Source organism: Nelumbo lutea, chromosome 1 (genome assembly GCF_056320005.1).
Source record: "Nelumbo lutea isolate HS-2025 chromosome 1, American lotus-T2T, whole genome shotgun sequence".
In the NCBI taxonomy this organism is placed as follows: domain Eukaryota; kingdom Viridiplantae; phylum Streptophyta; class Magnoliopsida; order Proteales; family Nelumbonaceae; genus Nelumbo; species Nelumbo lutea.
The window spans coordinates 31,625,183-31,649,405 of record NC_142684.1 but is presented as its reverse complement, the minus strand read 5'-3'; the positions used below and the strand labels follow the sequence as shown (position 1 = coordinate 31,649,405).

The 24,223-nt window shown below is 37.7% G+C and overlaps 1 protein-coding gene across 2 annotated transcripts in view; it reads left to right on the top strand.

Moving 5' to 3' along the window:
• The first annotated feature begins 332 nt into the window (after window positions 1-332).
• The window catches only part of LOC148874165 (Translation elongation factor EF1A/initiation factor IF2gamma family protein), a 78,559-nt gene continuing 54,668 nt past the window's right edge, over window positions 333-24,223 (top strand). Inside the window, exons 1-8 of one of the 2 annotated variants that reach the window (XM_088964961.1) lie at window positions 333-649; window positions 1,214-1,267; window positions 1,380-1,454; window positions 8,371-8,424; window positions 8,540-8,647; window positions 17,539-17,650; window positions 19,669-19,714; window positions 20,502-20,573. In XM_088964961.1, coding sequence (XP_088821087.1) covers window positions 646-649; window positions 1,214-1,267; window positions 1,380-1,454; window positions 8,371-8,424; window positions 8,540-8,647; window positions 17,539-17,650; window positions 19,669-19,714; window positions 20,502-20,573 — 525 coding nt within the window. In that variant the 5' untranslated portion in view covers window positions 333-645. The remainder of the gene's footprint in view (window positions 650-1,213; window positions 1,268-1,379; window positions 1,455-8,370; window positions 8,425-8,539; window positions 8,648-17,538; window positions 17,651-19,668; window positions 19,715-20,501; window positions 20,574-24,223) is intronic. The other variant, XM_088964962.1, reaches the window with a different exon arrangement.

Here is a 24,223-nt window from a genome sequence, read left to right as displayed (position 1 = left end):
TCTTTTGCTCTATTTTCTAGTTTTTTTTTCGTCATAGATACTTTGACCTCGTCAATTTTTCTATTCGAACCCTAAATAAATCACAAAAAAAAGATTTCTTTCCGATTTTCTCTGTTTTATTTTGAAAATTTAAAGAAGAATAAAAGGCAAAATAGTCTTTTTTGCCTTTCTGTTAAAGAATATTAACAAAAGAGGTAGAATTAATCAATTGTCCGAAACATAAAGGTAGTGTTAATTTTAAAATAGTAAGAATAAACTTAATCAATTAACTAAACAATAAGGGTAGTTTTAAGAAATTTACCCTTTTAACAATTAATGGATATCAATTTTCCGGTCCACCGCACGGATCCTCGCTAGCTTTGTCAACAACTTGTTAATGTTAGAACACCTCGAAATTAGAATAGAGACAAAGGAAATTCGTGCAGATTATTATCGATGGTATCCAACGCGAACTTTGAAATCTGAGCCGTCCACGCAAGTAGATGTGAAAAAGGCGTCAAGGCGTGATACCCCGGTATACATGTTTTGGCGCCGCTGTGTTTCACCAGCTGCGCGTTGTCCGATCCCCTCGGCCTCTCTCTCCTCTCACTGTCTTGTGCACTTTGCAGGCGAAACCCTAGAGTGCTGTAGGACAATTTCTCAACAATGGGTAAGACACCAACCCCCCTCTCTCTATCTGTTTCCTACTGTCTACTGTTTTTTTCCCTTTTCTCTCTCTTGTCACTCTACAAGTCGATTGATTTATACCTGTTTATTTAGTTATCTGTTTGTTTGCTTATAGTTTTTGCTTATGTTATTTAATCTTTATTTTGATTGATTGGTTGATTCTCAGTTTGATTATATTGTGAATTTGGGTTCCTGATTTTTAGGTTTCTCACATCGTATTTTTTCTTTTGTAAATTTTAAATATCTTTGAGCGCAGAATCTTATTTTTGTTTTATTTTACTATTGATGTAACATGCAAATGAGTTGTGCAATTAACATGTTGTTTGTTCGATAAGAAGACAAAGGATGGATTCTGTCGGAGTGGGATGACAATGTCTTACAATTTGAACAAATATTGAGTACATTGAAATTGTTTGTTGGCTATATCAAGTCATATACAGGGATTTAGATGCTTCATTGAAATTTTTGGTTTATGGATTTTGAGACAAATTAACTGCTTTAATTCCCTTTACTTTAATTGTGTTTGTTTTAATTTGCCTGGTTCTAGATATCGAGGAAGAGATCCGATCAAGCATCCAGTCACTGCAATTGGATTCTTCAGGTAATTATTCTAAAATGATGACCCAGTTGTTTTTTCCCTGTGAAGAGAGGGAAGATTTTGCTTATTTCTGCATCATTTTAATGCTCTCCGTGAATACATTGCTTTTGTGCAGAAGATAGTAATGAAGTGGCTTTTCCAGAAGAGGTTAAGGCAATAGAGGTTGAAAAACCTGATAAGCTGGAAGAAGGTAGGAAGCACTAGCTGGAGTTAGCTTGGAAAAATTTGACCATGCATGCTGAATTTAAATAGTTTAAACCTGATCACTGCAATGATTTTGAATTTAACGTCATCGTTCTATTTTTATTTTTTGGGGTAAGCCGGTAAGGATTCTGCTTTCATCTGTAAGGATATTATTACCCTGCTTGTTTTCTGGCAACCTGAGTTCTGGACTTTTTTGGTTCTCTCCCTGAAGTTAATACTTTCTTTTTTTCCTTTATTCCCCCAATACAAAATCAAGAAAGAGAAATTAGAGGACAGAATCTTCTGTGTGGGAAATTACCTCTTTTTTATTGTTGAATGGGAGACTACCATTTTGCAGCACTTCATGATACTGAGATAGCATTCTTATTAATTTGGGGGGGCTAATACCCAAGGGGGCAGGACAGGGGGAGAATGTAAAAAATCTAGAAGAGGTGGTTAACATAGACTAGCCACCTTTTAAGGAAAATAGAACTACTCCCTGTACTCTTTAATATTCACATTAATAAAATCCAGAATAGTTATTTAAAAAAAGGTCACTTGCATATCTAACTGCCATGTACACCAAGGCGCTGAACAAAATAGCTTGATATTAACATATGAGTAAGATATCATGGTCAAAAATCAGTTATATGGCAGTTGTTTGAAGTCTTTGTAAGCAACAAGCCATGATCATGTCTTTGATTCTCCCCATCACCACCTCTCATGTTGTAGATATGTTGTTCAAATAGTTGGTTATTTCTTTTAGGCTACACAAAAAATAAGTTAAAGGTGTTAGACTCCAAACTGCTTTCTTCCTCTTGCTTAAGCCTCTAAGCATACAGCTTATCGGGAAAAGAGTAATTGAAAGCTGTCTTTGAGTGAGAGAGCAGTCGTGGAAGGGGTGGAATGGCCAAGAATTGATGATGGAGTGGCAAGGTGGATGGAAAGGGATTTCGAGGAAGAAGAGATTAAGAAAGCTGTCTTTCTAATGGATAGATCCAAGGCTCCAGGTCCAGATAGCTTTACAATGGGTTTTTATCAAGATTGTTGGGAGGTGTTGAAAGAGGATTTAGTTGAAGTCTTTAAGGAATTTGTAGACAATCACATTATAAGCCCTGGAATTAATGCCACCTTTTTGGCCTTGATACCTAAGAAGAATGATGCCAACCCAAAAGATTATAGGCCTATTAGTCTGGTGACAAGCATCTATAAAATTCTGGCTAAAGTGCTCTCGTTGAGGATCAAAACAGTCCTCCCTTCTATCATTAGTGAAACTCAGGGGACCTTCATTCAAGGGCGACAAATAACAGATCAGATCTTAATTGTGAATGAGTGTGTGGAGGAAATGAAAAAGTCTAGTAAGAGAGGTTTCATTTGTAAATTGGATCTTGAAAAGGCCTATGATTTGTTGGATTGGAAGTTTCTATTAGAGGTTATGCGAAACTGTGGATTTGGGGACAAGTGGTGTAGTTGGATTTTTGGGTGTATCAGTACATGTCACTACTCTATTATGGTAAATGGTATGGTGAGGGACTTTTTTCCAGCTTGCAGGGGTGTCAGGCAAGGGGATCCACTCTCACCCTTTCTTTTTACCTTAGTAGCTGATGTGATTAGTAGGATCATTACCAAGGCTGACAGTGAAGATGCCATTAGGGGTTGGAGAATAGGGATACACCAAGTCCCCGTCACCCACCTTCAGTTTGCAAATGACCTAATGATCTTTTGTGAAGGAGGTTTTAGCGAAAATGTAGCAAACCTAAAGGAGCTAATCAAAGGATTTGAAAGTATTTCTAATTTGATAATAAATTTGAAAAGAGCTACATAGCGGGTATAAATTTGGAGGTAGGGGAGGTCAAGGCTATTGCGGAGTGTCTTGAGTGTTCCACCTCTGCTTGGCCTATGTCATATTTAGGGCTTCCTTTAGGGGCAAATCCTAGGGAGAGTAGATTTTGGACCCCAGTGATAGAAAAGTTTGAGAAGAGATTAGCCTCATGGAAGTGGAATTATGTCTCTTTAGGAGGGAGAATTACCCTAATAAGAGCTACCTTGGCTAACTTACCTACCTATTTTTTGTTTGTTTTTAGGATACCACTTAGGGAAGCTAGGAAATTGGAGAAGTTGATGAGAGATTTCTTATGGGAGCCGGGACAAGAAAAAAAGAATCACTTGGTTAATTGGGAAATTGTGTGTAGAAGTAAAGAAGAGGGGGGTTTGGGACTTGGGAGGGTAACTAGAAAAAATCAAGCTCTGTTAGGGAAATGGTTGTGGCGATGGCCATTGGAAAGAGAGAGATTGTGGCATGAGGTGGTGGGAAGCATTCATGGGAGGTCAAAGAATGGATGGGATGCTGGTGTATCAAGGCAAGCTAACCTAGCAGCACCTTGGAAGGCCATTCACAACACCCTTCCTCAATTCCTCAATTTTATCAGGTATGAAGTTTGTTCTGGCAACATTGTTCATTTTTGGGAGGATATTTGGTTAGGAGACACACCTTTAAAGGATCTGTTCCCTTTGCTATTTTTTGTTTCTTTGTTCAAAAAAGAGGTGGTCTCAAAATTTGTCTCACCTTTGGGAAAACCCTTAGATCCTACTTGGGATTTTGGGTTTCATAGAGGACTTAGGGATGATGAAATTGAATCTCTTTCTGTTTTGTTTGGTTGTCTTAATCAGGTTTGTTTGGATCCCTCCAAGCCAGATAAGAGGGTATGGACTCCTAGACCCAATGGAACCTTCACTTGTGCTTCTTTCTTCAAGTCTATCTCTCAACTTTCTACTCACCAACCCTTTCTGTCAAAAGAAATTTGGTGCAGGCCAGTTCCCCAAAAAATTATTGCGTTTTGTTGGCAAGTATTCCATGGGAAAGTAAACACTCTAGATAACCTACAAAAGAGAAGACCTTTCCTCTGTATTTCTCCTAATTGGTGTATCCTCTATAGAGCTCACGGTGAGGATTGTTACCACTTATTAATATCTTCTCCTTTTTCTGCAGACCTTTTGGGCTTGGCTACTTTCGTTGTTTGGGAGTAGTTGGAGTCTACTAGCAGAAGTTCACATGCTCTTCAACCATTCTACCTTTTATTGGCCTACAACAATAGGGAGAATTATGTGGAGATGTGCTCGTGCTGCCTTTATTTGGACTCTTTGGGAGGAAAGGAATATTAGAATTTTTCAAAAAAAGGAAAGGAGCAGTTAGGAATTTAAAGTCTGTGTGTTAAATAGGGCAATACCTTGGTTGAAGATCTTGGAAATCTTTCATCAATTCTCCTTTAATGATCTTTGGAGAAATTGGTCAACAGTAGCGAGGTGTTCATCTCTAAAGGACAAATCAATTACAAGTTGGTCTCTTCCATCCGAAGGCTCACTGAAGTTGAACTTTGATGGAAGTAGCCAGGATTATCCGGAATTGGGGGTGCTTTGAGAAATGAAAAGGGAGAGATTTTGTTGCTATACTCAAGTCCCTTGGGAATTGGGGACTCCATCACGGTAGAACTTTTAGCTGTTGTACAAGGGTTGCAATTTGCAAACCAGCTGGGGGTACAACACCTAACAATCGAGGGGGATTCCAAAGTGGTGGTGGGTTGGTTGAAAAATCCTAAAGAGGCTATGTGGGGCGTTACAAGAATGAAATGAAGAAATTTAGTTGGTTGACAAGGAATATGTTGGTCACTGTACAGTGGGTGGGGAGATCAGCAAATACTTTGTCAGATGTGTTAGCTAAGCAAGGGGTAAACAGGGAAGAATTGTTTTGGGCTCAGTTGTGATTCTTGCTTTTCTTTCCTAGTTTACTTGTATGATTCAAGGAGGGGCTGCAGCTCGCGCCTCTCCCCGGGATGTTGTATGAACTCACTCTAAATCTGCTTCTGAATTAATAAATTTGTTATCATTCATAAAAAAGGAGTAATTGAAGCTGAGCTGAAAAGTAGCTTCTCCACCCAAAAGCCATCTAAGATTACATGATACAGTTTTGCCGTAAAATGGCAATGTAAAAATAGATGGTTTTTCCATCTCCATCATAGTTTTACATTCTTGGTGTGTTTTGTTTTAGTGTTGGCAGGATGGGTTTGGTGTGTTGTCGTAGGAGGTTTTTTTACTTCTCTTGGGTGATTTTTATCACCTTTCTTGCAAGGTTTGAAATTTCGATACGTGTCGTATTAGGGGCTTCCCGATACGCCCCTCCAGGGGGTGTTTCAGGATTTTGACCGGTTCAGGGGGTGAATGGACCTTAAACCAGACCCTCTGAACCGAATTTGAAAAAAAAAAACTAAAAAAAAGCTTTCAATACTGACTGATACACCTCTACCAGCGCATCGGGCGTATCGATATTTTGAACCTTGCTTTCTTGTATTCTCTTTTTTCTTTTAATAAAATTTTTATTTATCATAAAAAAAGGCCCCAACTGACCTATTAACAACTAGGCACTTTTCTAGAGTTACAGTCCACACTGGGAATTTCACTTTAGTTTTTGCTCCTGGTTGCTAGATTATGTGACTGGGGAAGTTGATTCTAGTGTGATGGTCCAGCTTCGTGAAGAAAGCTTTGACAGAAAAAAATACCTGTCCTGTCCCACTCCCTATGCCTTTTACATGTTTGACTCACCTTTGGTGTAACTGTTTGAGTTAATGAGTTCTTTGCAATAGCTCTACCATTGATTCCACCTCTCAGTCATTCAATGTTCTTCTAAATTGGGGATTCCATATAACATTTCCATTTAGTGCTTCATAATAGTACTTGGTTAATGCCTCCCTGTTTTATGCCACCAAAAGCAGAGATGGGAAAGTTTACACTAATATTTTTTTTATCAATAAGTTTTCATTAATAGTTGTTCATCACACTGTTTGTCCTGCCAAAATCTAATTTGATTGCCCTGACCAATCTTATACCTTGTTTATAGCACACTGGTAGTAAGAAATGTTTCTCCTTGGTGTCCAATCGAGCTCAGTTGTGTCATATTTCGTTGCTATTATTTGCCTCAACGGACTGTCTGGTTCTTCATTATTCCCTCCAATGCAACTTTTCTAGCAAACACCATGTTGAAGGTTCTCTAATAGTCTAATTTCTTACCTCTAGATCTCCCTTCTTAAGGGGTACAGACTACAGATGTTCTTCCAACCGACAAGGTGAAAATTGAATTCTTCTTTCCATCCCTTCCATGGAAAAGCTCTCTTTTCCAATTGCTTGGCCATGTCAACAGGCAAAAGAAAGAAAGACTAATAAGTTGCTAAGAGGCTATGCACTCTTCATGAATACTAATTTGCCCCTTTTGTTAGGTACCTGAATTTTCAAGAGGCCAACCTTCTACTAAAGCATTCTAGCAATTAATCCCAAATGCTTCTGGATAAAACACCTAGCACAAAGAGTTACAACCCAAATACTTCGATAGCAACTTCTCTACACTACACCCAAGTGTATCTTCCAAGATTCCCACATCGGATATTTATCCTACAACCCGTATCTCACTTTTTTGCACGTTGACCCTTATTCTGGAGGCCAAATGAAACCATCTGAGATTATATTATAGATGCTCCTCAATAGAAACACGGAAAAATAAGGTTTCATCGATGAATTAGAGCATTTTCTCCAACCTCACTGCTTAAAATTAGCTGGCTGGCTTGGGACATAGAATAAAAAATTAAATGTATATATCTCTTGCTCAATTGATCTACTTACACTGTTCTGTTGAGGTTTATATAACTGAGCAGCCATTTCCGTAATGTCTGGGCATGTAAATAGTCTGGTCAGGTATGCTAGTCATATCTTTAGAAGGATTTATGTTTTGCTTGTTATGATTTTGCTCTTCATTCATTCTTATGTTAGCATGTGTATATAATACACTTATGCTTCTTTTTTTCTTCTCCGTCTTAATTCTTTTGCTAGCTACAAAACAACATATGTAGTTGATGTAGGACCAGCTCAGTTCTAGTCCTTAGAGAATGTGAATGGTCTTCTTGGATCAGAATTTTATGGCTGTAATGGTTTCTTGAAGGAATAAGAGAGGTAATAGGGAGAGAAAGAAGAAAGAAAATACCTGGAATCACTCACAGGGTGCCTAGAATCACTCTAAGGCATGGGAATCATTCACCATAGCTAGCATAAGCTGAAGAATACTCAATAAACTTCATTGCCTTTGTGTAAAACGTCCATACATATTTATAGATTCTAGACTCATAATAATCCTAGGAGTCAAACTGTTAATCTCATTATAGTCTTAGGAGTCAAACTGTTAGACTCAATAATTCTGGTAGGACTCAAACTAAGTTGTCATATCCTACTTCAATTCAAAGAAGACTCAATAACCCTAATCCTATTTATGCAATGACTCTGAAATTTTAAACAAAAACAAACTATAACTAGACAAAATAAACCCTACCATTGGACCCCACAGAAAATTGCAAAATGGCAAAAATACCCCTACTGTCCAAAAAATACAGAAAATCATTAAATTCCAATTTTGACTCTTCAGCTCCTGCATCAGTAGTGCTGTAAGAAGATCATTTCAAAGTTATCAGTTGACATTGAGCAGCTTAATTACTGATGAGCTTACTAGAGGGGGTGGGGTTTCAGGGATGACTTGGTACGAGAATCTCATTTTAGTGTGCAGGTGTTTTCTTCTGTACATTTTATATAGAAATAGGGTATTGCCCTGGTTTGGATCTCTAAATTGGGTCTTTTTATGTATGCTTTGCTTTTGATATTAATACAGTACATTTTTGTTGGTCACAGAATAAAAAGGTATTGACTGCCATATCCTATTTTGGCTTGCTATAATACTGAAGTGAGAATGTAATGTTGCCAGTGTAATAGTTCATAGCTTTTATCTCTATTCCTCAATGCTAGCAAGTACCATAGAGTATGTACCATACTACCATCCGATGCCAATACAGAAGCACATCCTCTAAACTTCTCTATTTTATTGCTGGTTTCAGACAGCAAGGATGAGGTCCAGGCAAATACTGAGCCATTGCAGAAAGAGCCAAAAGGTGCAATATCATGTTTTTTCTTTCTTCCTTATAATTGAGCACATTAATGGGTTATTATGATTGTTTTTGATATTTTTCATTGATCACTTTATTGTGCATTCTGTTGAGATTTCAGTGAAAGATAAGGAGATAGCTGCTCCAGCTCCAGAAAATGTCGAGGAACCAGATGAAAATGATGAAAACAAGAAGCGGCACCTAAATGTTGTATTTATTGGTCATGTTGGTAAGCCATCATGAGTTTGGGGGCTATATCCATAAAATATTTAATGTTTTTTTGATTAGCTTAGCTTTTAGGTTTCTTACTGCATCGAGTTGTCTTGTCGTGGATGTGGTGCATCTGGTACATTTTGAATTTCATTTATCATACTACTTTCTTCTTACATTATTTTGGGTGGCACAGTTGTGGTTTGTGAATTCCACTAGTTGACATAAAATTAGAAGTTATCCAACCGTGCAGGAAAATTACCACTTAGTTTTATTTATGTTAGATTTCTTCTTGTGCTTTTTTTTTTTTTGACTTGGCAATTAATTATGTAATTCCTGTTTAGGTGGTTTGTCGCTAATTCTTATTCTTTTATTAGCATTTTTAGTTCTTATTTTCTTTCAACTTTTGGACTTGTCCTTCTATAATATCTTGTTTGAATGTTTTATTACCTTGATATGCTCCTTTCTGTACCTTTTTGAATTTAAGGGATATTGTGTTTCATATTAGTAAAGATAGTTGTGGAGTAGCTGTAGCCTTTTCTTGATAATAAAGAAAATCCATCAAAAAACAAAAATAAGATGGAGAGAGATTGCGAGGCCTGGTGAGAGAGCATCACCTCAACATTAACCATTGGAGAGAGAGGATAGTTTTCAAGGCACCAAGGTGAACCTACGCGACAAGGGAGTGCTTAGTTGCCTAGGTGTCATTTAATGTTCGAAAAAGGACAGAACAACCAAGAGCTGAGTGCTTGTTTTTGTTGTAGAAATACGAGTAAAAGAAAGGGTGGAGCCCCTGTTCTTGTCATAGAAAAATGAAAGAAAACATGAATAAAAACCTCAGAAGTGATGGAGAAGGGGTGGAGCCCCTATTTTTGTTCAAAAAAAAAAAAAGAAAAAGAAGGGGCGGAGACCCTGTTTTTTTGTTCCAGGGGTGGAGCTGAGCCTCTGTTATTGCTCCAGAAGAAAAGAAGGGGCAGAGCCCCTGTTTTTGTTCCAGAAAAAGAAAAAGAAGAGGAGTCCCTGCTTTTGCTCCATAAGAAGAAGGGCTGGAACATACCTTCTATGGTTGTTCATTTTCCTTGTTTCTTTAAAGACTTTGAATAACTATTCTCATTTCTTTAGTCTTCGTTTCCGTCATGCCAAACATCTCTTTATCATCTGCTGCAGAAGATTGCCTTACCATCTTGCCTTTTTCAATAATAAACAGGTAATCTTGTAACTTACCTGCGAATCTCTTCCAACCTTCACCCTCGTTTCCTTCCTGAATACATACCATCTACTTCTTTCGATCCGCAAAGACCTATGTAACTGTGACAAACCAGCCTTTCCTTGTACATCTCAGTTCAGCTTCATAACTGTTCCTTGTTAGCACCAGATGACTCTTCCAACCAATCCTTTTCACTGAATAAGTTGCTCCATTGACAGAGCCTTTCAGCCATAGTGTTGCTTTTCCAAGTTTCAGTATGAGTTAATCTTCTAGTGGCACACTTCCCAACACAAGGCCCTAATTTTAGGTGGAATAGGCCCTGCCCAAATGGATCTGATTTGAAAATCCTGGATTGAAGGAACAAGATGGTAGAAAGACTTGAAAAATGTAGTGCAAGAGAAGGAGCCCGAAGAAGAAATAGACCACACACAATTTTGATTTCTCTCTCACACCCCTAAATCTCCTTGTATTCATCTTCATTGGATTCTTCAAAAACCTCATATGTTCCACCAGATTTAATTGGATGGATGCCTGACGAGTCACTCTTGAAACTGCCCTTCAAACCCTTTCTAAATGCTTTCTTTTGCCTATTGACGCTCCCACTAGTTCTCTATACGATGTTTATCCCCATTTATATCACCACCTCCCATCATTGTCACATTTTCAATTCGAGAAAATAGATAAACTCCTGTAAATGAAAACACATTTTTCCCCCTCTTGGCTTTATAGAAGCATTTAATATTTAAATAATTTATATCTGATTGCTGACTGCTCCACTTCTCTATACCATAATTGCCACATCATCAAAGCTCATATTTGCAATACCAGAAGAGTGTAAACCCACTCTTCAACCTTTTCTCCTGACTTTGTGTGCCAACTCCATGCACGATACATTGTCTTCTCTTCTAGCTCATCTTTCTCTAGTAATACTTGAAAGTCCACCATGATCAATCTAAATCCATTGTGTCAACTGTCAATTCCTCTATTACGTTAGGATCTTCACCTTTGGTCATCAGTCTAGTTTCATATACTCCCCCCCCCCTGCCACACACACACACACACACACAAAAGACAAATCAATAAAAGATGGAACTATGGTTTGAGTCTCAACTTGTAGCCTGAAGTTTATCTCATTAGTCTGTTTTTGAATCAATAATCATCCACATGCACTTCCTATCGCCAAAAGTGTCTGCTTGCACCACACATATAACAAGATGCGAGCCACCAGAATCCAAAACATTTTTTTTCATCTGCAACTGCTTCAACTCTCCTATGATGGACATCAATCATCTACCAATCCTAGACTCTGGATCTTGTTGCTTCAATGACTCCCAATCCAACACCTCTTCTGCTTCTATTTTGTTCTATTCTGCTGTGGCCTAGTTGATGCCATTCCTTTCTTGATCAGTGGTGTTGATGCCATTTTCACAGTCAGGGGATTAATACCCATGGACTGTAAGTCTTACCATTTATGATATGATTCACAATTTGAATCATGAATCCCAAGGGTCTGATTTGAATCTTATGTCTGAATCCTTTTCTGCAAAAAATCTTACGATTATTGTTTGAGTCCTACGATTTGAATCATAAATCTTACGACTTGCTACAAGTCTTGTGATTCGAATCAAATTAATTAAGAATTAGTTCTCTACTTTGTCATTTTAGTTTGTTAATATTTAGTTTTGGCAAAGGTGACTTGTTATAAAGACGCTACTAGAAATTGACTTATTTACTTTATTTAAACAATATATTGAGTTTATTTTCCATCATATATAGGATAAAGAGTCATTGTATTAGATTATTTGACTTTCAAGTTTCAAGTCAAACTTGATTATATCATCCTAGACTTCTATTGTATAAGTGGTAAATACTATTGATTTAAGTGCATACATGGTAAGTATGGATTAAAAATAGGGTAGAATCTCTTTTCTATATATATTTTGCCTTTTACCATATCCAATATTTTATTTTTTTACAAGTTTAAAAAAATAGAAATAATCTTACGATTTACGATACAATTCACGATTCAATTCAATTCAATTTTCTCTACGATTTACGATATGATTACGGTTTTTAGAACATTGCCAAAATGGGTATCGGTGCATATCAATATTTTAATCCTTGGTTGGGTTGAGCCAATATCTGGTCTATAGACAGAAGATAAGAGTAGGGGTGTCAGTGGACTAGGTTTGGATTGGATGCAATCTGAATTAGAAGCAATTTGGAGTTTTGAATAGGTTGGATGGTCCAATAAAACATTAAATTGGACCAGTCCAGATATTAGTCTGATTTGATTGCACCTGGTTCATCTGTAATAGTCTAATAGACTCATGTTGGACCAGACTGGGTTGGGCCAATATCCAGTCCATTGACAGTCCTACCTCTAGCAGAAAAGGATAGGAAGGAACCAAAGTCTAGACATGAATGGTTACAGGCTTGCCACAAAAAGGCTTTGCCTAGGATATTATTTTTGATAATAAAAGAAAAAAAATTTGTTAAAGAAAAACCAAGAACAACCAAGAAGGTGCTAAGATATCACCACCCAACAGTTGCAAAGCAAGCTTGCTCAACTAAACGACAACAAGGGCAGCAAGGCCACCGGAGAACACATTAAGAAACCCTTCTTAATGTGGAAATCGCAAAGCAAGTGGAACTGTTCCCACTTACTAATTTCCTGTCCTTTCTCTGCAGATATTTGGTAATGGCTTTCCTCTTTATATTGTTGCAGGTGGGCTTTGCAAATGGAGGTACATAAGCTTTTTGACCCTTCTACCTTCATTTGGCCTAAAAAGAGAGAAGGATCATGTGGAGAAGTGCTGGAGCAGCAATAATTTGGACTTTGTGGGAAGAAAGAAACAATAGAATCTTCTCAGGAAAGGAGAGAAGTAAAGAGGTGATATATTAGCTTAGTACCCTGGATTCTTTCTCTCATTGGTCCTTTGATGGTTTATGGAGAAATTGGAAGGCAGTGGCAAAAAGTTCCTCCTCAAGAGTAAAAGAGAAGGTTCTGTGGACACTTCTAGCTGAAGACTGATATGACCCAGAAATTTGACACGCAGTTCACAGACTTACAGCAGTGTTCACACACTCGAACATCAACAAAAGAAATTAGTATTCATTCAGCAGAAAACATTAATAGTTGGTCGGTTCTTCGAGAGACCGCCGACTCTCCCAAACACTCACAATATTCTTTACTCAAAGAAAACATACCCCCCTATCCCCCAAAGCCCCTTCTTATACTCTTCTGATAGCATAACTGACTCCCTCTATAAATGCCCAGCTGGCCTAGTTATAAATGCCCCAAAACTCTTCTTTTTTCATAACTGACATAGCTATAAATGCCCCAAGATTCTTCTTATTCCCTCCAGCTATAATTGCCCTCATGTGATTAATTGTTCAATTATTTGCCCCCCTTAGCTGATTGTTGGCCTTTCCTCTTCCTGGCATATACGTAAAGTTAATTGGGGCCTATCATTACCTGCTGCCCAAAGTCTAACCTTGTCCTCAAGGTTAAAATGAGGAAACTGGTCTCGAAGTACGTCAAAAGGCTCCCAAGAATCTTCAAAATCAGGCAGGTCCTGCCAATGAATAAGCACTTCCAACCAATAACTCCAGGCATAGTGGATGGATGCACATCGCACACGGCAGCAGGATAATGGAGCTTTGCAACTCTTACAGTCTTTGAATAAAATTCCTTCTTTCTTTGAAAGCTAGACCTTTTCAATCTCTTGGCTGCTACCCTTGTTCCATCAGGTAAAATCCCACTATATGTGCCACCAGTCTTGGCATTTCCAACGAGACGTTTACCTTCACTGAAATTCTTTGTAATTGGCCTCAGTTCCTCATTGCTGAAGACTTTCCATGATGGGTTAACTGATGCAGATGTTGATGGATTAGATGCTTTGCGAGACCTTTTGCGCCTCTTGCTCCTGTATGCAAGCAACTAAATTACAACAACCAAAGTTGTGCAAAGGATCATCCCACTAACAGTTGCAAGGATGATAAGATACTCCTTGTGGCGGCGCAGGTGGTAGCATTTGTTCTCTATATCAAGCATACAGATGAACTCATGAGAGTTGTTGCATCTCCCACCCACAAGGGTTGGCTGGCCATTAGTCACCGAGGTACATGTATTGATTAGATTAGTGCCTTTGCATGATGAATTGGAGCCATTGGAGTGAAATGGTGCCCTAGGGGAGATGGACTCATTCCAATGTGTTGCATTGTCAGACCACTTCCAACTAAAACCACTTGTAGAATTGAAGCCTCTTCCTCTAACCCAGCAGCCTCTTGCTGTATTAGTGCAGAGTTTTCCTACAAAACTTAGTTCCTTGGCTGATGTCAGTGCTGCCAAGTGCTCATTATAATCCCTACATCGGGACTCTGAGTCATCCCAATAACTGGAATTTTCTATCAGCCAAAAACACTTGCTCTTATTTGGAATGATTACAGGCAAGTCTTGTAAGGGAGCAGAGAGCACCTCAAATTGGCGACGATATTCCTTAACAGTAGAAGACTGATGTAACGAGAAGAGCTGCTCCTATAAATTACCCTCCTGAGTCGATTGAAAACGTTCAAGGAGGAGCTCTTTGAATTCTGTCCAACTACGAAAAGGTCGCCGACCATCTTCCCAGTAATACCATGCCAATGCATCGCCCTCTAAACAGACAACTACAGCTTGCAGACGCTCCGTCGGAAACAAGCCATTAATCTCAAAATAGCGCTCCACGCGAAAAATCCAGCCGTCAGGAATTTCCCCATCAAAGATAGGTAACTCCAACTTCCGAGGAAGTGAATCAGAAGTATGTTCCGGGACTGACATTAAAGAAGACGTTGGGAAAGTTGCACTTTTCCCTTTGTCAGCCGCACGACTCGATGCAACTAAAGGAGGAGCAATGCCATTTGTAGACAAAGGAGCTGAATAAGCCTGTTGTTGAAGCAACAAATCAAAACGTCTCACCAGATCTTGAACGCCTCTTTCCAGAGATTGTACCGAGTTCTCCAGGGACGAGATCTTCGAAAGTCCAGCAACTACCTTATCTAGATCGAGTCGCTGAAACTCATTGCGTAAGCCATCCATCTCCAAACGAAATCCAGAATGCAGAGAAGACAGGCGTTCTTCGAAACCCTCCACCTGCGATGCCACTTCCTTAGCTGTCACCATGGCCGAGGAAAGACGTGCTCTGATACCACTGATATGACCCAGAAATTTGACACGCAGTTCACAAACTTATAGCAGTGTTCACACACTCGAACATCAACAAAAGAAACTAGTATTCATTCAGCAGAAAACATTAATAGTTGGTCGGTTCTTCGATAGACCGCAGGCTCTCCCAAACACACACAATATTCTTTACTCAAAGAAAACATACCCCCCTATCCCCCAAAGCCCCTTCTTATACTCTTCTGATAGCATAACTGACTCCCTTTATAAATGCCCAGCTTGCCTAGTTATAAATGCCCAAAAACTCTTCTTTTTTCATAATTGACATAGCTATAAATGCCCCAAGACTCTTCTTATTCCTTCCAGCTATAATTGCCCTCATGTGATTAATTGTTCAATTATTCCCCCCCCCTTAACTGATTGTTGGCTTTTCCTCTTCTTGGCATATACGAAAGGTTAATTGGGGCCTATCAAAGACTTCGTGAAATTAAACTTTCATGGGAGTAGCCAAGGTAATCCAGGCCCTTCAGGTGTAGGAGAGGTGTTGAGAAACAAGGAAGTAAACGTTATAGCTCTTTTCTCCGGTCCTGTGGGATCAGGGGACTCTATGAGGGCAGAACTGCTTGCTGTCATGGAAGGGGTACAGATTGCATATGAACTGGGTGTGACAAATTTAGAGATTGAAGGGGATTCAAAGCTGGTAATTGATTGGTTGAAAGATCCATACTCGATAATTTGGTGTTACAGGGGTGAGATGAAGAAATTTAAATGGCTAACCAGGAACAGGTACATGAGAATAAATTGGGTTAGGAGAACAGCTAATGCTATAGCAGATAGGTTAGCTAAACAAGGGGTAAACAGGGATAGCTTGTATTGTGCTCAGTTGTAATTGATTTCTGTTTTTTCTCTGTCTTTTCTAAAGTCTAAGTGAGAGGTAGCATCTCGTACCTCTCCGTGGGAGGCTTGTATTGTTTATTTCTTGCGACTATTGATATACAATCTTTTTACTGATCGAAAAAAGAGAGACCCTTCTTAACAGCTACTCAGATCGCCCCAGAGACAACACCTAAGCAAACAAGCTCAGACCTTTTCATCAAAATAATCTTCCTTCCTCATTCCAAATTTCTCCCCCTTCCCCAATTCTGGTCTTCTTAAGACTCTCTTCCCTCCTCTTCTCATACTCCTTAAAAGCTCTTCTTGCAACAATCATCCAACAATTGCAAAGCAAGCATACTCAACTAAACGACAAGAAGGGCAGCAAGGCCACCGGAAAACACATTACGAAACCCTTCTTAACAGCAACTCAGATTGCCCCAGAGACAACGCCTAAGCAAACAAGCTCATGCCTCATCAAAATAGTCTTCCTTCCTCATTCCAAATTTCTCCCACTTCCCCCAACTCTGGTCTTCTTAAGACTCTTCCCTCCTCTTCTTCTACTCCTCAAGAGCTCTTCTCGCAAAAGCCTCACCGCCCAAGAGAATAGACCCAAAGACTTGCCGACCTCACCTCCACCTCTTTATCCTCTTTCTTCTTTTCTTCCAAGCCCCCACTTTAACCCTCTGAGGAATATTCAACGGTATATCAGGACTCCTTTGAGGAATATCCAAAAAATTGCACCTTCTAAACTTCCTCGGAAGGAGTCAAGTCTTGGGCCTTTGGATTTAATCCCTTTTCTTTTGTACAGTTTTTTAAATTTGTTAGTTGGGCCTGCCCCCAAAAGACCATCTTTCAGTCACGGAAAACTTTTGTAACATGCACTAATGGGTTTTGTTTGAGGCTCTTGATATTTTTTTTTCTTTCAAATATTCCACTAAAGCATCAGACTTGGATTTTTTGAGTTTTTTCCTCCTACACCCTAAATCTACACCTAGCTTTCTAACTACCACTTCAGCAACCAAAGAGTTCTCACCGTCTTCATCAAACGTATCTTTGTTTGGAATAAGGTCAACATGAACAGAAGCCACACCAGAATCCTTGACTACTCTCTGCATCCCACCAGTCCCTCCCTCCTCGTTTTCTTCTGCCTTACCCTTCCTAGGATATTACTCCTTGTATGATGGAGAGGGGTTGCATCCACCTTGTTCAAAGATGCTGCAAGTGCCAAGTGCATATGAATTTGATTCATGTGCCACCAATGGAGCTTCATAACTAAAGCTTCATAACTAAATATTGTCACTTAAAAATCAGCCATGTGCATCACATGTGGCCTCCCCTTTAGTTGTTGTTAAAAGATCTTTTCTACCCAGCTATCATCTTTGCTTCATTATACCAGCTTAGGTTGCTTTCTCCATTTGGTATTGGACCACCATTTGGTTGTGATACCCTTTTACTGTAATCATGTTATCAGTTTTAAGTTTATGTTGGGTGTTAAACCATGACTGAATTGGTTGCTATATGGAAGCTAGTGTTCTGATTAGGATATTTTCAATTAAAACTATGAAGTTGTGTAATGTTGCTTGTGTCCTTATGAATTACGAGATCTATTGGCTTCAATTCATTGTTTTTGTTTGTTATTGAATATGTTTCATGTGGGTTGCAGATGCAGGAAAGTCAACCATTGGAGGTCAGATACTCTTCCTTAGTGGTCAGGTTGATGATCGAACGATCCAGAAATATGAAAAAGAGGCCAAGGATAAGAGTCGAGAAAGTTGGTTAGTTCTTGTCTTGGTTTTGAAATTTTGGATGGTTATAAGCCTTGGCGATACATTTTTATTTGTGATCATTAATATGTCATTTGATGCACTAATTTAGCAATTTTCATACATTACAAACTTTAGTATCAAGCAACTTAAATGGTTGTTTTTAGAAGTCATATTGGGGTTAAGTATTTATGATAAACAAGGGAATTTAAATGGAATTGTTTGGGTTTTCATTTATCTAATAAACACTAAAGAGGTATCACTTATCCCATTAATGAGGTATTTATATGCATCATAAACAGTAAAACAGATGGAGAATTTGAATCCAAAAGCGGCTATTTCATGTAACAAAGTGCTGAAGGGTTAGGTTTGTGTCTAGTCCAATAACTAGGACAAACTTTGGGTAATGAGAAGGGTGTAACTTGGGTGGGTTGGGTTGAGGATCAATCCAGGGTTAGGTTCGCTCCTTTTTTCGCCAAACATGAATAAGTGCTTTTTTTGCCACTTGTTGTGTGGTCTCACAGATCCCAAATAGGGGCTAAGTGCCTAAGTCTTATGCTATCAATTAAGAGGCTAAAGCATTTCTCAACATAGTTTTCAAGGTGCTAAGGTAAGCTAGGCGATAGGGGAGTGCCTTGTTGCCTAGTTGCCTAGTTGCCTAGCGATGGGTTTTTTAAAATAAAAAATATATATCCTAGGATTTTAGGTTATGCACCTTGCCTAGGTCCTAGGTTCAACACTATCAAAAGGCGCATGCCTGGTGCGGCTTGCGCCTCAGCCCAGGTGTGCACCTTTTTAAATTTTTATGCTTTTTTGTTCTTTATTGAACCTAGCGGTTGGGACGGGGGCTCTGCCCCTAGACCCCCGATCTTGCCCCTTCAAGGCAATCCCAAAAGTCCATGTTAGGGTCTTAAATTCTTAATTCTCAACACAAAAAATAATGATTTTTTAATTTTAATTGCCTTTTAAGAAGATATTTCGCTTGCTTTGCTTGCTCACCAAAGCTCTGAGAACCCCCTATTTGCAAATGTTGTTCATTCATTCATCCTACTAAAATATCTTCTTAAAATCATTATTTTTTTTGTGTGAGAATTAAGAATTTAAGACCATAACATGGACTTTTGGGTCTTCCTTAAGGGACTTGGTACAAAGGTGGCTCGTACAATCAGGAATGCAATATGTTTTACATCACATTATCTACTTGAAGTAATGCAATTTAGGTAAAAAGAGATTGTGGGTTTTACATCCTTGAAAATGTTTTATATGTTTGATTTTATTTTTCAATTTTGATTTGAATATGCTTTACATGTTATGTTTATGTATTTTAATTTTAGATTATAGGTTTTTTAAAACATTTATTTTAAAAATTAGGTTTATTTTATTTTTGATTTTTTGGCATTTTTAAAATTTTTACGCCTTGCTTCAAAAAGGCGTGTGCCTCGGGCACGAATTTGCCTTTGCACTTTTTTGTGCCTTGTGCTCTTAAAACACTGGAAACTAGTGTAAGAATAATACTATTAATACTATAAACCCATTACCCACAATATGAATTATTTAGTCTAATAATATCTATTGTACTACTAAATTATCAAAAAAATATCTATTGTACTACTAAATTATCAAAAAAATATCTATTGGAACTGTCTTGTATATTCCCTTCATGATTTCATGGTGAAACTCCATTTTTCAGTTTGCTTGACACATTCTTTCGTTCATACCCATACTAGCTAACTGGTACTGAACTTCTGTGGTCTTAGAATTGCTTTTGAAGCACTAACTCCATAGTGCATTTCCTTATATGTGTAATTTTTCTTGCCCATATGGTTTTTTGACCTCAAAATTTGGAAAATTGAGATTTAAGTATCTACTATAATCTTATGATTTTTTGACCTTTTCTTTTACAAGTTCCGAATGTTGTTTTACTTTGCATTGAACAGTACTTTCAGTGGAGCAAGCACAAGAAAATTAGTTCATAGTTCTTAATTTTTTAAATTTCCTTTATTTGAGTACAAACCTACTTTATTTGGCAGGTACATGGCATATATCATGGACACCAATGAGGAAGAGCGTGTAAAGGTATGCTCTAAGTTGTTCATATGCTTTACTTATATACTATATCAGTTTTTGCAACAAAATGTTGAAACATGTATTGGTTGCTTTTCTTTTCATATGCATGGGTGACATATTCTATGACTAGTGTTTAGAAAGACGGACCGGACTGGCTGGTCGGACTGGTTGAACAGTGACCCGGGACCTTGGGTGGTTCAATCCTACCCCAATAATTGCACTTGATAAAAAACCCGTGAAAACCGGATGACAGGCTGGTTTAATCCCAAAACCGGTGAACCGGTCCCAGTTTTGTGCAACCGCCTTGGTCTTTAACAATTGAAATTTTAAAATGTGTTTTGTAGGACTTGAACCCATGACCTCTAATTTCTCTATATTGCTTAATTACCATTAATCCACCTCTTTACTTGTGTTAATTAATGACTCTTTATTGTGCATATTACTTTATTATACACGTATTTTAAAGAAAATGTAAATTAATAGACTTGGACCCTAGTCATTTGCTTTAAAAATTAAGGAACTTGCCATCTAACTACCATGTTTAAATATATTAAAAATTATAAAATATATTATATATAGTATTTATATGACCCATAGTATGTATATGTATATGCCACATCATCATGGTCCGACCTCCGGTTTGACTTAGGTTGAACCTTTGATCATGAACCTCTCCCTTCTCCGATTCTACGCCCTGTCCGGTTTTCTAAACATTGATGACTATTGTATCTGTGAGCATTGTTTTTACCTAATTCTTTGTTAGAAAGCTATGATTATTTATTGGTTGCTTAAACAGGGAATAACTGTGGAGGTTGGTCGTGCACATTTTGAAACAGAAACCACAAGGTTTACAATTTTGGATGCTCCGGTAAATTTTCTAGCTTTTCTTGATGCTGCTTATATTTTCCCTTTTATCCATGATGCAAATTTGTTGCATGTAGTTGGATAGATAGACAAGGTGTAATTGCTTGATGTCATAGTAAAATCTTGGTTTGATAACTGTAAACACAGGTTTGAGCCTGAAAGTAACCACTTTGTGCAAAAATGTTCCGGAGGTTAGGTCTGTATCCAGTCCACCCCTTCCCACGACCTCAAATAGCTGGGGCGAACATTGGGTTATGGTCTTTTATAATAGTTGGATTGATTTCTTGTTATTTGAATCAGAAGAGGATGAATAAAGAGCAAGAGAAGAATAGAAGAAGAAGAATAAAGAGTGGAAGAATAAATGTATGGCCGAGAAGAAGATTGTTCCTTCTGCCTCTTAGTTTCATATTTATACTGAATAGCACAATGACAAGTATACCTTTATGGGTATGAGACAATAGTGGCCTTCCATTTAAAACAGTATGGTATATCAATATCCCCTCAAACTGATCATATATATACTGATTGGTAACCATGAAACTTATAAAAGAATATTGTATAAAAGAGTTACATAACCATAAAAGTTAGGCTATACGTAATCATAGATAAGCATAGACATTTTTCATGGCTAGCTTCATTAAATTTTAACAAAATCTGACTTGGCTACAATGTTTGTGAACATGCAAATGCTAAGCCAAGTAATCTTTTGATCTCATAAAAGGAAACATTCCCCAGCAGTGGCCTTTTTCTGTTGATCTACCTTGATGTGCTCGGTTCTATCATGTTGAACTAGGTTATGAGTGATGCAGGATCATTGTGATTCAGCACTATTCGTGCACCCAACTTAGGTCTAAGGTGGCGTTTGATAAATCTGAAAATTCATATATGAAAAGTTAAAAAGATATTAAAAGTATCTGAAATATGAAAAGAGGCATAGATGCTTTTCTACTTTTTAGAGGATCTGAATCCTAAGTTTGTTTGTGTTGGATCAACCCTTTACGATCTGAAATTTACTGATTTTACTATTTTACCCCTAAGACATACTATTTGGAAATGTTGAGTTCAATTTGCATTATCTCATAAAAAATAATTTTCAACCTTAAAATAATATCGAAACAATACAAATAAAAATAATAAATTAATAATTACTAATTAATAAATGAAACGATTAAAATTAAAAAATATTAAAATAATTAATAATTTACACATAAAATTAAAATAATTTTTAAAAATTAATGAAATAATTAAAACTACTACTTAATAAAAATAATTTCTAATTAATAAATAACACATACATTTAATAAAAAATAATTAATGTTTTGTAAAGAAATATTAAAGTAATTAATAATTAATAAAAGTAATTTATAATTAATAATTAGTAAATAACACAAATAAATTTAATAAAAAATAGTCAATGTTTAATAAAAATATTAAAAGAATTAATAATTAATAAAAAGATTATTATTATTCACCAAACCACCGCTGCTGCATGTTTCAAATTGTAGTAGCAAGAGAGAGAGAGAGAGGAGAGAGGGCCCTCTCGATCCCATCGACGATGCGAGGGAGGGAGGGAGAGAGAGTTGCTGTTGCAAGTTGTAGCGGCGGTGGTGGGAAGACAGGGGGAGAGAGCGAGAGCGAAAGAGAAACCAAATGAGTCATGCGTGAGAAGACAGGGGTAGCGTGCGTCATTTCCAAAATATTGTAAGGGTATTTTGGACTATGCATTGGCTTTGAAACACGTCTGAGCCCGTTAAGAGCCGGTCCAATCTCTATTATTTTCATATTTGAAAATAAGATTCAAACCAAGTTTAAGAGGTAAAACTAAACAAAGGGGTAAGGTCTGAAAAAGCAGCATTTTCAGATTTAGATCTCTGAAAAGTGCAATCAAATGATCCCTAAGTGTGTAGCACAAACAAAGAACTAATGGAGAAATTTCAATATTATTTTGTTATCACACCTAAGGGTGAGGGCAATCACACTCCCAACTTGGTTGTATGTTATCATGTTTTTTTATTATTTTGTTATTTTCTAATTAGTAACTACTTAGAATTTTATTAATTAAGGGTGAGAAATTTTCAATATATCTGTAAAATGCTGGCTTTTTCGTAGGTAGCTAACTCAGCTAATCACTACTCTAGTCCTCAATTACAAATCCCCCTTGGGGCACTAAACCCCAAGTCATCTTATTTCTTGGTGCCATTGTTTTTCTAGACCATCTGCTAGGCTTTTGGGGTTTTATGTGTGATGGGTTATGTAGCTACAACGTGTTGTTCCATTTTTATTAGTAGTTCTCATTAGTCTCCAAAGGCCTTAGGTAGGAGGATGGGGAATCCCATTCCCTTTGCTTTTCATTTTGGAGACGAAAATGCTTAGTGCCTAAGATAGAGGGTGCATTAGGGGTTTAATAGTAGGAAGAGATGCTAATACTGTCTCTTACATGCAATTTTCTAATGGCATTATCATTTTCTGCAAATTCAGAGTTGGATGTGAAAAGAGTAAAAGGATAGATCAGAATTGTAGAGATGACTGTGGGTTTGAAGATTAATTTACCCAAATGCAGTTTGACTAGCATTAAGAGTAAAAGGACTAGCATTATTGTGGGTTGTCCTTTTCCTTTTAGCCACATTCATACCTAGGCAGTAGAGGTGTAAATCGGGCCATGCCGCCTGCGGCCCGACACGATGATCTGTAGGCCGTGCCAAGCCCGACACGATCGTGTGGGCCATGCTGGGCCTAGGGTTTTAGGTCCACCGGTTGGGTTGGTGTGGCACGACCCAGTCCGTAGCTCGACCCATATATTATTTTTATATATTATATATATTTTATATATATTTATATAATATTATATAAATTATAATTATATAATAATATATAGTATATAATATATTAATAAAATAAATATTTTTTTAAATTTTATTATACTAATTTATTTAATTATTGTATATATAAGCAATTGTACACATCAAAATTCATATAAAATTAAAATTTTAAGTTTTTTGTAATTTTTTTAAATAAATAATTTTGGCCCGATGCACGATCTGACTTGACCCAAGGCTCGGCCTATGGACTTGGGCCGTGGGCTGTGTCGGGCCAACCCCCAAGTTGTGCCAGGGGAGGACGTCATGGCCCGCACTTTGCGCGGTCTACCCACGGGCCGTGCTGTGCTGCCCGTCACGGCCCGTTTTAAAAATAAATTCCATTTTTACGAACTTCTCAAAAATTTTTAAAAATATATAGGACAAATTTACTTTTATATATTTGATAATTGAAAAGTTACTTTATTATCAAAGTGTAAGCAAAGATAATAGGATCCCAAAGAGAGGCATGAGGTGCTACCTCTCTTGAAAGTAAGTGTGAGAGACCACAATACACTATAATCAATCATTACATGGTTGCCCAATACAGATGTTCCCTCAAGATCCCTTGTTTAGCGAGACTATCAACCATAGCATTTGCTGACCTTCTCACCCAATGTGTACTAACATTCATATTGCTTGTTAACCAGCTTGCCTTCTTCAGGAAGTCCTTGTAGCACCAAATTACTGAGCTCGGGTCTGTTAACCACTCCACAACCACCTTAGAATCTCCTTTAATTAGGAGATGCTCAACTCCTATTTGATTTGCTATTTGAATACCTTGCAGAGTTGCCGAAAG